The 15,968-nt window shown below is 40.0% G+C and overlaps 2 protein-coding genes and 1 long non-coding RNA gene across 4 annotated transcripts; 1 reads left to right on the top strand and 2 right to left on the bottom strand.

The window, feature by feature from the left end:
• Window positions 1-2,466: 2,466 nt before the first annotated feature.
• LOC133303562 (kinesin-like protein KIN-14I) lies at window positions 2,467-3,976 on the bottom strand. Of its 2 annotated transcripts, none has more exons than XM_061503493.1 (3): window positions 3,847-3,976; window positions 3,665-3,763; window positions 2,467-3,581 (listed from the first exon to the last, which is right to left on the bottom strand). In XM_061503493.1, exons 1-3 carry the CDS (start codon window positions 3,904-3,906, stop codon window positions 3,321-3,323), a joined length of 420 nt encoding a protein of 139 aa, XP_061359477.1. In that variant the 5' UTR covers window positions 3,907-3,976; the 3' UTR covers window positions 2,467-3,320. The 2 variants fall into 2 exon arrangements, with proteins under 2 accessions (XP_061359477.1, XP_061359469.1); XM_061503485.1 differs by having other exon boundaries at window positions 3,665-3,766; window positions 3,847-3,975.
• Window positions 3,977-4,281: 305 nt separating this feature from the next.
• On the top strand, window positions 4,282-6,194 carry LOC133303555 (uncharacterized). Its single transcript, XR_009750488.1, has 3 exons — window positions 4,282-4,422; window positions 4,528-4,567; window positions 5,944-6,194. It is a non-coding gene; the product is annotated as an uncharacterized LOC133303555 (long non-coding RNA).
• Window positions 6,195-14,391: 8,197 nt separating this feature from the next.
• LOC133303500 (uncharacterized) lies at window positions 14,392-14,832 on the bottom strand. Its single transcript, XM_061503421.1, has one exon. It carries the CDS (start codon window positions 14,830-14,832, stop codon window positions 14,392-14,394), a length of 441 nt encoding a protein of 146 aa, XP_061359405.1.
• Window positions 14,833-15,968: the final 1,136 nt, after the last annotated feature.

Genomic DNA, 15,968 nt, shown 5'->3' with positions numbered 1-15,968 from the left:
GTTGCTTTTAATTGGTAATTCTTTTATGTCTTTTCCCCCCTACATATCTAGATATAGCCACTTAGCATTGCAAATGGCCGAAGACAGTCAACCATCAAGGAAAAGAATCAATCATACCTGGTCAGGGGAAGAGGACAAAATACTAGTAGAATGTCTGCTTGAAATCGGTGAACTGTGGAAAGGAGATAATGGTTTCGGCCCTGGATTTGCAACTCAATTGGAGAAGATGATGGGTGACAGGATACCTGAATGTACTTTGAAAGGTACTCCTTATATCACATCAAGATTTAAACTGTTAAAGAGGCACTGAAATGCCATCTGTGAAATGATTGGACCAATTGGAGGCAGTGGCTTCGGTTGGAACGATAAAGATAAAATGATAGCTGTTGAAAAGGAAATTTGCAATGAATGGGTTAAGGTAAGTCAAAATGTTAATGGTATGTGTTCAATTCTTTCATTTGATTTTATTGGCATCTCTGAATTAGTTTATACAATATGAAATACGTCAATATTTTTCAGACCCACCCAAATGCTAGAGGCCTTGACATGAAGCCATTCCCTCACTTTGATCAATTAGGACCAATATTTGGGAAAGACGTTGCAACTGGGAATGATTCAGAGGGACCACAAGATGCTGTGGATGAAATGGAGAAAGAAGTGGTTGCTGCTGCTGAGAGTGGGATTGGAGCAGATTACATCTTTGAGTGGTTGGGTGACACAACGCAAACATCTCATTATGACACAACAGTTATGGATAGTGCCACTCAAGATGCACCACCACAGTCCCCTGTGTCAACCTCTGTTGCTAAAAAAGGCAAGAAACGGGGAAGATCTGATGAAGATGTGGTGGTTTTTGTTGCTAGTGCTATGAAGGATCTAAACCAGAATTACAAAAATTGTAATGAGAAGATCAGTAAGTTGGTTTCTTGTTTTAAATATCAAGCTGAGGATCTAGACACAAGGAAATCAATTCTTGAAGAATTGAAAAAGATTGAAGGCTAGAGTGTGCCTCAAAGGGTTCACGTTGCTATGATCATGGGTAGGGACAACAGCATAACTGATATTTTCATGGCAGGTTCACAAGAAGAGAGAGAGGCAGTGGTGGCTTCTTTGTTGGGAATTCATTAATACTGCATGACCACCAATCTTTTTGGAAGCCTATTGATATATATGGCTCGTTATGGTAACCTTGGATCAATTTTTTGATAATGTATTGTTCGTCCTACTAACATGATCTGATGTTAATATTTTTTGAAAGCAACAATCCATGTTGTTAACTCTGTCCAGATATGGATGATTGTACTCATATGATGTAAATCTTCATGTATATTTTGTTAATCTTGTTTGTAAGCTCATAACCATATTGTAAGCTCTGTCCATGTATGGATGATTGTACTCATATGAGATGAATGTTTATGTATATTATGGATCTTAAACTGTCCTAAGTTATGGAATAGATGGATGTATATGCCATGCATTTATTAATATGCTGAATTATGTTATAGGTTATGACAATGTCACTCTGTTTGCACGAATGTGCACTTGTTCAAACATCCGCAAATGATATTGAGTTGGTGGTTTACAGGGAAGTTCCTTAAACATTGAGATGTATGAGTACAATTTTTTTTAAAAAGCTAGTGCTAATGAGTTGCATTGTGGTTTATCAGATTGCAGATGATGGATAATGTAGCAAGTGGAAGGAAAGAAATTAGTCTAATTCCCTAATGTTGGTTTGTATATGATAATGCAGCATTTGATGGTTTGCAGATAATGGATGATGCTTTAAATGCAGCTTTGTGGATCAAGAATAAAAAGGGTTGTATCTTACTTTCCTAATGTTTCAGAAACAATAAGTGATAGGATTGCCATATGATTATGTCACAGCAAAGGCACATTATGATATTCATAATGATTAACAATGTAATGGGTAACCACCAACTCTATGGATTGGTATGTTGTGCTGTAGCTATAAAATTAGTCCTGATTGCACGAGTATATCTTAAATGATTAACAATGTAATAGAAACAATTTGATGTAATGTCTTTATACGTATGATACAATGATCTTGTTAAATGATTTCTTGCAAAAAATTTCATTAACCTGGTTATTTATTTCCGACCAGGACCTTTCCTAGCAACCTCTATCTATCATCAGTACATGCATAATGGTCAGTTTTTGGCACAAAGTTGTGCACTTCACTCCATTAAGTTATTGATGCTTGAATTGATTATGTCATAGAAAAATTGTCTAGTAACTGATTATTTCTTCACGAAACTAGGTGAATAATCACCCACGTAATTTTTTATTGGAAGAGGAATGAAAAACATGGATGGGATCTGGGAATATGAAATGAGTAAATAGTTCCACAAAGAGAAACTAGACATCAGTTTAATTCAACCTTTTATGGTTGTCTTTTATTATTTTCAAATATTTGAGTTACAGAAAGAAAAAAACCTAAAAGTAATCTCGACAAAATCAATTAGTCCCATATATGCGTGTGATACATCAACTCCCTTGAAATCAATTAGGTCCTATTTATGGTAGACAAATCTGCAAAAAGTTTCCACTACTAGTATGGATTCAGAATCCCCGTTTATCATTGCTTCCTCCCATATCAATAAATGAAGCTGTTTTCCAGTAAAATGGTGCTTGAGACCAGGCTACTGTGCACATCTGAACTGCAGTGCAGATTTGGAGGTGGTTTAATTTCCCTCTATTACAAACAACACTTTTTCCTGCTCTAGAACCATGGCACTTGAATTGGGAAGACTCGTCTAATGCTTCATAATCATGCCAATGAGAATTGGACCGTGAACCAATTCCATGTGCATCAACATATGCTCTGGTTAGAAACAGCAAGGCAGAAAGCTAAGTTTATTTTTTTAAAGACACACATATATAATAAGCACCCTAGTTTTTTTGTCCAGTTTAATATAAACAGTGATTAATAAATATGGAATGTATAATTAGCTCCAAAAGTACTGCTTAGGCCCGCAGGGCCAAAGTGAACTTCAATTAAACAATCACTTTACTTCTCACAAAGCACCAAACTTCATCAGTACAAGCTGTATATATAAGATATGTATAAAAGGTTTCCAGATCTATGTTCTGGATATTGTATCATTCATTTAGATATAAACAGTATACAGTGTATAATTATATAGAATAAAATGTTTTCATCTAAATGCTACCAAATAAATGAAGGCATCTTTTTAATCATTAAGATTTTAATAAATAGAAACCAGTGATTCTCCATATTAGCCTAAGAAGTAAAGCAAAGTTCATTTTGTTGTTGATATAATCTACTCAAAGGCAATGAACTATAGCCTGGGAAATAATGCATGTTTCATTATGAAATTACAAAAAAATGCTAGAAAATACAACAAAATGGTAAAAGGATATCTTCTGTTTGTTCCATCAGTGACCAGTAGATCCCTGACTTGCTCATTATAAATCTCAATCATTTGAACAGAAACATCATAGTGGAAAGTGTCCTTTCTTTGATCTGCTAAATCAAACAGATCACTGAGAGCCCTATAATTTACATCTTGGCTTTTCTCTATGATCTCTTTTGGTCCAGTCTACATATAAACAACACAAATCAGTAAAAGGTCATTAAAAATTTCAATTTCTTTTTTCAAAGAAAACTTCAATTGGATACTACCATAGTGTAAGTTTTTCCTGATCCAGTTTGTCCATATGCAAACATTATAACCATCGAGGAAAACAGATCTAATAAGTGGTTGTATATCAAAGAAGACCTCTGCTGCAGCACATGAGAGATAATTTCAATCATAGTATAAAATATAAATCCTGGAGATAATTGAATCTGAAAACCAAACTAGCCTTGGGTTGCAGATGGTCCAAAGACTTTGTTGAAGTTGAAGGATCTGCGTTCCTTCCCATTCTTTGAAGGAATGTTAATTGTGATACTTCTATCTTCAATATTTTCTACTGTGCTCAAATGGTTTGGTCGTTCAAGAAAGAAGGGTCTTACTCGACAGTACACCCTAATACTTCCTTATTAGGGGTGTAAATGGATCAGGCCGGCCTACAGGGACCTATGGCCTGGCCTATGTAAAGCCTGGCCCGGCCCGATCTTCGAGGTAAATAGGACAGGTGAAGGCTTGTAGGTTAGCCGGTTTAAAAACAATGCTACGCCAGATATAAAAAGCCTGGCCTTTTGGCCTGCCTGTTTAAACTTTTAAATAAAAAATATATATATAATACTATTTATATTTTAAAAATTACAAAACATAATTGCTTTCTTTTGGTATGCGCCACAGCTTCTACCATCAGATCTCACAACTCACGAGTCTCATCGCCCAAACGAGCAAGCTTTTGTCCCTCACCTCCGGTCACTCATTTATTCTCACCGCCGGTCATCCATCTATTCTCACCGTCGGTCACTCATCTATCAAGGTTAACAATTTACAAACCCTAACCCACAAACCATGTCTCTGTCAGTATGTCCCTTCTTCTGCGATTTTCATGAACTAATCTATTGCATTTTTTATGTTGATGCAGAAGTGGTTTGGCTTTCAATCTGCATCCAAAGAAGAACCAGGTACTCTCATTTTTCTTTCGTGAACTTTTTAGATTTTGCGAAGGTGATGTTATTTTGGATTTGCTACTGAGTTTACTAATAGAGTGTTGAAGCTTAATGAGTTTTAACCAGGTAGTCACAGATGCAGAGAACATTATGTTATGAATTTTAAATTTTCTTGTCCCCTATTACAAATTTTTTTGTCTCTGCCATCTGCTCGAGGAGGAATGTGACCTTAGTATTCTTGAGCACATGGTTTTTCATGGTTTTTCGTTATTATTTTTTATTATTATAATGATTATAATAATAAATTGATTGACTCCATTTTTCTTTAACAAAAGTGCTTGTAGTATGCTTGAGTGTGAGTGAATTATTTGAGAGAGAAAAGATAATTTGATTTATGAGAGAAAAAAATCATGTGGTAACATAACTAAACTATTTCTACACACAGCCACCGGTGATTTGGTGTGCTGTTTCGTTTAAAGATGAATCCAAAAGATCGCCCCCTTAGATGGCCATTTCATGCGTTACAAGTGGTTCGTTGCTTTTTTTCGATATTTGTTTTCTTCTTTGCTTAAGAAATTGGTTATCTTCGAGTTTATGAGTGTTGGTTCTATTTTTTTTATGTTATTGAAAAGAAAAATGGGTGTTTTAGTTCAGATTTATGTAATTTGTATTTGAACATATGTGAATTGTAGTTCATGTATTCAGATTAGCTTGAAAGTATTTGTTTGTTTCATTCTTGGAAAATTAAATTCCTTTGCTCTATAATTCTAATGATTAAAAAAACTTTTTTCTAAGAGTGATTGATTTCTTGGAAGATTTCGGATGTTTTGTGTGATTGAGTCTTTACTGGGTTTGGCTCAGGTGAATAGATTTCTTTGAAGATCCGGATTTTCTTGCTGGTTCTGTTTTCTTTAGATTTGTAATCAACGCTTTCTTGGAAGGACACTGTCAGTGTCACTCAGATACATCTCCCTTGTCCCTAATTCAATTTTTGAGTTTTTGATTTCTTGGATTCTATCACTTTATGAGCTGCAGCTTCTGAGTTTTCACTTTTTTATTGCATAGCTTTGTGGAATTTGAAGTACCAAGTTTATTTTCTTTCTCCCTTGTGTTGTCTTCTGATAAAATTAATTTTACGTTGACTTATCTCAATTTGGATATGTCCAACACTGATCTATGTCTCTGGTTCAAAGATATTCCATGATCTGACGTGTTGCATATTGTCTATTAATGGCAGTATTGCAAAGTTTTTCCTTTCAATTAGTATCTATTATTTCGTGCGAGAGACTATAATAGACAATAACAGGTTCTGGATTGTCTATTAATGGCAATATTTTTCTTGGGCTTCTCTCTCTTTTTTCCTCACTCACTCTAATAACTTTATTTTGCAGGAGGATGATGTTCCACAGATTCAAAAAAGTGAAAGTATATCAAAGTAAAAGGAAGATAAGAAGGCTCACTAGAAGATTGTGAAGTGCCAAGAAAAATTCAATCTTTGTTGTTGTTAAAAAATCTGTTGTAGAATTTGTTGTAGAATTTTTATAACGTGTTCTTGACTTCTTGTTAAAAAATTTGTTGTAGAATTTTTATAATTTGGACCATGCTGGAAGTATTGTGTAATGAATGAGATATTTTATTTTTATTTATTTATTTAATTTGCAATATGTAGGCCTAAAATGCCTCATAGGCCATGTAGGCATTTTATTTTTAAATAACAGGGCAGACTTAGCCTTTAAACTAAGCTTTTGATAGGATCATAGGCTAGATAGGCTCAATATTTTTTTGTGTAGGCATAGGCCATGAAGGCTAAAGCCTGCCCTGCCCTGGCCTATTTACACCCATACTTCCTGATCAAACAAATTACCCACCTTAACCAAGTTTTAGGATTAAAAAAACCTTATAAAGACGTGAATGGGAGAATTAGGCATAAAGCAAACAGCCACAACCAGTAATCTTATTACCCTTAAGATCCTGGACTTGATTGTATAGTTTTTTATTGTCTTTAAGAACTCTATGATATCCAGAAGTAGCATGAGTTAAGCCATGAATGTGCATGACTACAAAGAAAAATAAAAAAGTTAAATAAGATGCAGTACCCATCACAAGGCAACAAAGAAATGGGGGTACAATAGAGTAAAGAACTTAAAATGAATGAATCACATATCCTTACGAAGATTGTAGAACTCCTCATGAAATTTTATTTGCGTGAACTATATACCAGCCTTTCAAAAGAAACCAAGCCTAACCTTTCTCTATTAAGACGGTAAAGAAGGAATGCCAAACATATGGAAAATGAAACTTCAAGAGTCAAAAAAGGAGAGTATACAAAGTCATACAGAAAAACATGATGGCACATCCAATAGTTGGAAGCCCAACCCCATCACATCAAGCTGTCTATGAAAATTTGCAAAAGTATCCCCCTTTGACATGCACAAGTGAACCTAAACATAAGGCAATGCTATATTACACAGGTGAAGTTATATCAAGAAACATTAGCATCTCGACAAAATAATTATAACATAATCTGAAGAACCAGAGGTAACATGATATCCCGAAGCTCCACAACGTAAGCCAATAAAATATAGTACTTATATGCCTATGAAGTAACAAAAGAGTTCAAAGTAATATACTAATATTATGCCGTTGAATCTATAAACAGTTGGAAATAGATCTTTCATTGACAGATCAAAACTAATATCAACAGTTGAATCTATAAATCGGGTAACAACATGACTTGTTATGCTCAACCTAAACTTTGATGCTAGCTCATGGCCAATATATAGCCCAAGGTATAACCTCCAAGTACACATATCTTCAGTCAATGCCTCTTACTAAGCAATAAGCATAACAATAAATAAAAAAATCATTTATGTTTATTTAATAAAAAAAGGTAACAGAAGGGAACAGACCAATAAGACTTACCTCAGAATGTTACAAACAGAGGATGGCAGCCCACCTACAAAGATGCGGTCAAGTCCTTCAGTTCTCCCAATTGCACTGGAAACAAATCCAAAATGGTTAGAATAGAGGAACAACTTTGAACATCATGTAAAATCTACATAAAATATGTACATCCGCATCAAACTACATGGTCAACTTACCCCACAGAAAGTTCAACAGCAGACAAGTTATGGTATGGACTTGATGGCGGGGACCTAGAGCTACAGCTTAATTGATATGTGGAACCTACAACACTTACAAGCATATAGAGAAAATAAGTTTTACAGAAAAAATATTGAATGGTCTTGTAGATTGTCGCTAGATCAAACAAAGAAGAGGCTTACAAGCATCCATTTGACAACAATATGAAATGGCAAGCACTAATATGCCAAACAAGACGACACATACACATAAACCACTATGCATACTACACATCAAAAGGTTCAACAACATTACAAACATACATTGTATTAGAACTTCGTAATGCACAAAATTAAGCATATCATTCACTTACAGCATCATCAACACTTTTACATATTATATAATACAATCCCAAGTAGTATAATAAGTACAATCACCAACGCCACCAATAGTTTGAGCAAAAACAACAGATTTTTCAACAAAATGTCCTTCTGGATGCAGTTAAAGCAAGTGGGTTCATCTAGCCACTGAAAGAATTTACACACCTCCCTTGTTCTATAATTGGGGCATTCGAAGAACATCCTTCCTGGATTCGCGTTTGTTCGTGACTTCCGCAACACCGTCGTCACTCCACAGTCGCACGTCTTCAACTTCGATGTGGATGAAGTTGCAGAATTGCCGGAATTTTCACTTTGACACCAACCTTTGTCATTGTCATCTCCACCCATGCTTTCTCAATGATTGAAGGACTTCTATTTTACTTGATGCTTCATCACAATGTACACAGGTCAGAAAATATATCCAAAAAGCACGTGGTAAAAAAACCCCATTTATGTCAAAAGCTTACGCACACCCAATCGTTAAAATTTTCAAACACCAATCCAACATAAAAAAAACGTTTGTATAAACATGCTGGCAATTTAAAAATGGAATACAAAGATACAATGAAGCCCTGTATTTGGAAGTACCAAGCACCCCTGTCATTTTTTAGGGCTATTAATCCACAAAAAGTAAAAAACAAACCTCGACAATTTCTGACCTTTCCAACCGTAATGAAGCGCTTCGGAGTGAAAATGAAACTTGTTTGCATATGATTTTTTTATTCCACTGGAAAAACAAAAAATGACACTATAACACACACTAACTCCATATTGATGAAAGAACGTTGCAAACGAAAGAGACACCAAAAAATGGGGTTATGGGAACACACAACAAACTTACCAGGAGGATGAAGTCCAGTACACCACTCACGATCTATGAATATTCAAGACGAATGCTGATACAATGGTCGAAGAGTTCACCCAGAAGAAATACTCTTTTTCGCACAATGGTGTTTTTGTTTCTAAATCATGTCCACATAGTTAAGTTACGAGGTCATTTTCGTAAAAATCTCTCGTATTCCCACCAATATTTTATCATCGACCAAACAACACCTCAGCAAAATTAACCAAAATTCTCGGTAATATTTTCGCCTACCAATAGCTTTTTGATAACATTACCGGGAAACTAATATTCTAACTATATTCCCAATAATCATGATTCTCGAGTAAAAACAAATTCTCTTTTACCAAACGCCGCCTTAAGGAATTGTGGTTGTTTTCTAGCGCTGATGGTGCCAGTGTGGAGCCATAAGTGTGGCCAAACATAAGCAACTAAAATCATGATGTTGTCAACGCCATACTCGCGCTAATTGCACAGTAACCCTGTGACTAACTTAGACTTTTTAAAAATATTCATACCTGTTGGGTTTAGGGCCCTAGACTACGGCATGCACATACCATCTCTGCTTAAAATTAAAAGTTAAAATATCTACTGCAAAGTAAACTTAATTAAATCAAAGAAAACACACAAAAGAAAAATTATCTTGGGTTGCCTCCCAATGATTGTTTGTTTTACATCTCGAGCCTGACGTGAATAGCCTAAGCATCGTGTGAGCCAAGAGGGACATATCTTTTGTCCCTGTTAATTTGTCCTCTATGGTATAACTTCAAAGTACAACCATTAACCTTTAAAGGATTATAAGCAATGTTATAGTTTTAAGATTATCTTTTGTCCCTGTTAATTTGTCCTCCATGGTATAACTTTAACCATTAACCTCCAAGGTATATGATTATAGTTTTAAGAATGGCGTTCTTAGAGATATTATGATCAGAAATGTTATTCTCTGGTATTTTTAAAAACTTATTTGGTTAGTATTATTGTTTTTTTAAATAAAATTTAAATGGAGAAAGAAATAAGTGGGAGTAGTTGTTATTAGTGATTTATAAAATAACTTCCATTTTCATGGAAAAGAAACATAACCCACCCCTCATTATGATTTATGAGGATAAACATCAAGCAAAACACGAATCGATAATGTTTAATTTTTTTTTAAAGATTTGTACCAAATATAAAAATGTCATCTTTCAAATATATTTTTTTATAAATAACTCAATAATTGTTAAAACAAATACACCCTAAATTAATATTTCTACTCCCTCTGAAGACTGGTGTTCGGTCCTGGATAGACCGTATTACTATACCGTGTGGTATGCGCTCAGAGATAGTGTATATCAAATGTATACTAGGCTTATAGCCGAGGTCCCAATCACTGCGCACGAGCAATAGGCTTATAGCTAAGGGGTGGGTGTGTGCACAGTGTGGGCAGAAGTAATAAATGAGTTCTGAATCTTTACCTGGGGTCCTTAGGCTCTTATTTATAGGATTACCTTCCTAGGATTGTGCCTCTGAAATCCCCCAATTGTAGTAGGATTCCCCTCCTTCTGTTGGGGTGTGATCCTTATCTTATATCCTTTTAGTTGTTTGAGGTTGTTGAGATGTAGCTGATTCTATATCCCTCTGTATATTCTGGTAGGTAGTTGGGATATGATATTCATATCCATAACAGTTGCCCCCCAGCTCGGTATTTCGGGATCCGTGATGCCGAGGTTCCATGTTGTCGTCATGAGTTCGATTAATCCGAGTTTACTCTTCGACTTTGGATTTCTGAGACTTTGAAGTCGACACTTTTAGTTTGTTCGAGTCGTCAAGATTACGCTCACTATACTTCCCTGACGTTTGCACTTGAAGTCGAAGTTGACCATGTCGGATATTGCCCAAATTCTTTGCACTCATCTTTCATCACGCTGGTCGAGTTGTCGTATCGGAAAGTGACACCCAGGCGATACCTGATCACGGAACTTGGGGCTGGCCCTTATCCTGACCCTTCGCATTTGACCCTTCACATCGTGTCTGCAGTGACGGTTATGGCAATCCACGTGTTTTGCGCCCATTGGTAGTTCGTGCTTCGTGCAGAGCGTACTGCTTCAATTTTGCGCAGGTTATAATGGGGTGCCTTTAATGCTCCCAGGGTGAATTCCCTTTTTTGCCCCCTTCCTCACGTAACCGTTTGAAGAAAAAACTCTTCACCTTCGCGCCCAAGTCATTTGTCTCCCCTTTAAATATCATCTTCTCAACGGGTTCCAGACTTTACAGTTTTTCATGTGGTAAATTCTCGTGGAGCTCTCCTTACATCCAGTGAAGGTTTCTGTTCATTGAGTCTAGTTCTCACCATCTTTGCTCCTAAGCTCAGGTACCTTTCTGTTTATTTTGCTTTTATCAGTTGTTCCCTTTTTCGGTTGGGTTAGGTTGCATTGTGCGGTTTCTTTCATCTAAAACCAAAGGTGAGGTTTGTACTTTCCTCTTTGAAGTGTTGAGGGTTCATAATGAGTGCCCCTAGTTCTTCCTATGGTCCGGCATCCCAGCCAGGTGGCATGGGGGAGGAAGAGGCGGTGAGCCATTTACCTCGCTCTGTCCAGTATTGGTTCTTCGGCATAGAATACACCGAGGAGGAGAAGCTTCAACAGCTTCTCCGCGGTCCTCGTGGGGGCCTTCGTGGTTCTCGCGGAGGCCGAGGTAAGCCAGGTGAAGTGAATGCTCGATGGACACTCCTTCCGGGGTCTCAATGATCACCCCGGCTCCGCTCCCCTTGGAGTTGGACGACCCATCCACGTGTATTGTCCAGAAATCTTCATTTCCTTTTTCCTTTTCATTGGATGGGGTTAGCTTCAGGATGAAGTCGGCCAGCGCTTGGGACTTTATCGCCTGCCTGGGCTCATATGCAATGTCGAACTCTGAGAGTTCGACTGCCCAGTTTATCATTCTGCCAGCGAGGTCCGGTTTGTGGAGGACTTGCCTGATGGGCTGATTCGTGCGCACAATAACTCGGTGACTCTGAAAGTAAGGTCGGAGCTTCCTCGCCGTGGTAAGCAGTGCGAATGCGACTTTCTCGAGCTTCTGGTAATGAAGCTCAGGCCCTTGCAAGGCCCGACCCACAAAGTAGATCGGTTGTTGTGATTTGTCATTTTCTCGTACCAGGGCGGCACTGACGGCCTCTTCCCCAACTGATAAGTAAGATCAGCGTTTCTCCAGGCTCTGGTTTGGACAGTACAGGAGGAGTGGCCAGGCAACTTTTAATATTTTCGAATGCGTTCTTGCATTCTTCTCCCCATCCGAATTCAGCTTCCTTTTTGAGAAGCTTGAAGAAAGGCAAAGCTTTTTCCGCCGATTTGGGCAAGAATCTGGTTAGGGCCACAAGACGTCCAGTGAGTTGTTGAATTTCTTTTTTGCTTTCGGGCAGCTTCATTTCGAGCACGGCCCTACACTTGTCGGGGTTCACTTCTATTCCTCGGTTGGTAAGCATGAAGCCCAGGAACTTTACAGCTGGTACCCCAAAAGCGCATTTCGCCGGGTTCAGCCTGATCCTGTGAGCTCTCAGCTGCTCAAAAGTTTCCCTGAGGTCGTTTATATGTGCTGACATTTGCAACGACTTGACTATCATGTCGTCGATGTATACCTCAAGGTTTCTTCCAATCTGCCCTTGAAAAACGTGGTTCATCATCCGCTGATATGTCGCCCCTGCATTTTTGAGACCGAAAGGCATGACTTTGTAACAAAAGTTGCCCTTCTCGATGATGAAGGCGGTTTTCTCGTGGTCTTCGGGGTGTAGCGGAATTTGGTTGTACCCCAAGTACGCATCCATGAATGATAATAGCTGAAATCCTGACGAATTGTCAACTAACTGGTCAACGCTTGGCATGGGGTATGAGTCTTTTGGGCAGACCTTATTGAGGTCGATATAGTCCACACATATCCTCCATTTCCCACTTGGCTTTTTTACCATCACTACGTTAGACAGCCAAGTGGTATATTGTATTTCCCTCACGAATCCGGCTGCCAGAACTCGTCGACGTGCTCATTTAATGCCTGACGTCAGTCTGTCCCTATCTTCCTCTTCTTTTGGGATACTGGACGTGAACCGGGGTACATGGAGAGCTTGTGGCAGCAGAAGGTTGGGTCAATTCCAGGGATTTCTGAAGCTTTCCACGCAAAAACGTCTCGGTTTTCTTTTAACAAAGAAACCAGCTCCTCTTTGAATTCTGTGCTTAGGTCTTTTCCTACCTTGGTGCGTCCTTCACCGTCTTCTGCAATATCGGCATCCTCCAATTCTCCTTGGGGTTCAGGACGAGGTGCCAAGAGCTCCTCCCTTACGTCGAGTTCAACCAAGTTGACCTCTCTTCCGCACGTCTTCAGTGATTGGCCCTTGGTTCCTCCTCCTTTAAGCCGAGTTGGAGATGATGGACCTCCATGATGGACTCGTAGAGTCTCGTAGTAGCACTTTCTTGATTCTTCTTGATCACCTCTTATGGTGACGATCTCGTTGTTCATCCCAGGCATTTTCAATGCTTGGTGTTTGGTGGAGATCAGCATATCCCATTCATGGATTGTGGGCCGACCAATAATTACGTTGTAGGAAGACAAGGTGTCCACTACAACGAAACGACCCTACCAGATCGGAACGAATCCTTCGTGCCCAAGGTCATCTTTAGGTCGATGTAGCCTTTTGGAGGGGATGCCGCTCCGTTGAACCCGACCAGCTCAGTGACACATGGTTTCAAGTCCTTCTCGTCCAGGTTCATCCTCTGGAAAGCGTCCCAGAGAATTATGTCAGCTGAACTTCCGTGGTCAATAAAAATTCTCTTGACTGGGCAGTTGACTAGTACTCCGGTGATCACCAATCCGTCGGTGTGTCCGGGTACAACCATCGCTAGTTCCTCCTGAGTGAAGAACAGTCTTGGGGGAGCCGGCTTGCTGTCCTTTTCTTTGAATGTTGGCTTGTCCCTTACCGACATGACCTCTTTTAGGTATCTTCTCCTAGCGTTAGCCGAGTCTCCTCCTCCTCCTCCTAGGGCTCCACTTATCACGTTGCATCCGAACTCAGCTTCAGGAAAAGCGTCGTCCTTTTCATCGACCTCTTTGCCTTTGGAAGGTCGGTCTTTTCTTTGGTCCTTTCGATCCTCTCTCTTTGGGCTTCGACTCCGGCTTCGGCTACTTTGCTTGCGCTTATTATTTTTCTTGCCCTGTGTTCGGATGATATACTTCTTTAACTTTCCCTCCCTCACGTGTTTTTCAATTGCATCTCGGAGGTCCCAGCAATCATCCGTATAGTGACCATTTTGGTCATGGAATGCGCAGTATTTGCTTCTATCTAACCCGAACTTGGCTTTGAGAGGTCGAGGTCTCTCGACGTTGTGCATTTTGGTATGTGCTACCTCTTTCCATATCTTGGATCTGGCCATGCTCAAGGGTGTATAGTCGTCATACCTTCTCCTTAGTGATCGGTCTTCCGACCTTTTATCACGGCCGTCCTTTGCTTTTTTGGATGCCTTCTGGTCCTGGTCTTTGTTGTTTTTCCTACTCGGGCTCCGACGTGGAGGGCTTCATCCTCGTGACTCGACATAAGCCTTTTGCATGTCCTCCACGTCAATGTATTTGTCCGACCTCCTTTTGAACTCCTCCAGATCATTCACCGGGTTCTTATAGATGGATCTCGCCAATGGGGAGTCGCCATCCAATCCCGAAATGATTAAGTGGAGGTGTACTGCTTCAGTTAGCCCTCGTACCTTGAGGGCGGCGTCTTTGAACCGGTCGAGGTACTTCCTCAGCGATTCGTTCTCCTTCTGCCGGATTCTTCCCAAAGCATAGGCTGGCATCGGATGCACTTTGCTTGTTGCAAAGTTCAGTCGGAAAGTCCGAGCTAGGTCCTCGAATGAGTAGATGGAGTTCCTAGGGAGCCTGGTTATCCAGGTCATTGCTTGACCAGTCAGCGTTGTCGCAAAGATCCTGGCCTTAATAGGTCCAGTGATCCCGTTGAATAGCATCTCGGTTTTAAAAGCCTCCAAATGGGCCTCTGGGTCCTGACTTCCGTCGTATGGAGGTATCCTGGTGCTCTTGAATCTCGATGGTATGGCCAAATTCATGAGCCTCTCAGTGAACGGGCTATCATTAGCCTCCTCATCCTCCAGATAATTTTCGTCCTGGTAGTCGTTCGGGGCACCGCCATTCCGGTTGTTACCGAGGTTGAGGTTCTGCCCATTGTGCGTGTTTCCTTCGAGTGTGGCTGCGTTCTGTTGCCGAGGTGCTCCATCGCCAGGATTGCCGCGCCTTCTAGGTCGATCTCCAACGTTTTGATGCTGGAGGTCTTCAGCATTCAGATGTTGGATGCCTTCGGCGTTCTGATGTACGCGTTCGGCATGTTGCTGCGGAGGTCGGTCGTTTACGACCCCTCGGCTCCCCTAGTTTGGCCTTCCGCGTTCTAGGTTCTCAGTTCGGCCTCCAATGTCGCCATCCTTTGGGCATCCATGCGCTGCTGGGTCAGGAATCTGTTTTCCATCTCTTGCAACCTTTGAATGATTGCTCCCATGGCCATGTTTGTCACGTTTGGTGGCTCACTATGTGGAGGTGGACGAATCGTAGCAGTTGTTGTACTCGGCAGGGGTCTGGGAGTCGGTCCTTGTGTACGACCTCGCCGACCTGTACCTCTACTAGCACCGGGTTTGCTTCCAACTGGGGCTGTTCTGGTGCAGATTGATGTTGAGGCATGCCGTAAGGCTGAGACTGTGGTTGACGCGGCGGCATTTGGGATGTACCAAACGTCGAACGTGTGTTCGTCATCGTGGGGTGGGAGTTGAAATTTATAGTTCCCACAGACGGCGCCAATGTTCGGTCCTGGATAGACCGTATTGCTATACCGTGTGGTATGCGCTCAGAGATAGTGTATATCAAATGTATACTAGGCTTATAGCCGAGGTCCCAATCACTGCGCACGAGCAATAGGCTTATAGCCAAGGGGTGGGTGTGTGCACAGTGTGGGCAGAAGTAATAAATGAGTTCTGAATCTTTACCTGGGGTCCTTAGGCTCTTATTTATAGGATTACCTTCCTAGGATTGTGCCTCTGAAATCCCCCAATTGTAGTAGGATTCCCCTCCTTCTGTTGGGGTGTGATCTTTATCTTAT

The sequence above is a fragment of the Gastrolobium bilobum genome, unplaced genomic scaffold (genome assembly GCF_033153095.1).
Source record: "Gastrolobium bilobum isolate Gb01-03AN ecotype WA unplaced genomic scaffold, APGP_CSIRO_Gbil_v1 utg32687, whole genome shotgun sequence".
NCBI classification, from domain to species: Eukaryota; Viridiplantae; Streptophyta; class Magnoliopsida; order Fabales; family Fabaceae; genus Gastrolobium; species Gastrolobium bilobum.
Note: the sequence above shows the minus strand (reverse complement) of the source record. Positions and strands in the feature narration are given on the sequence as shown.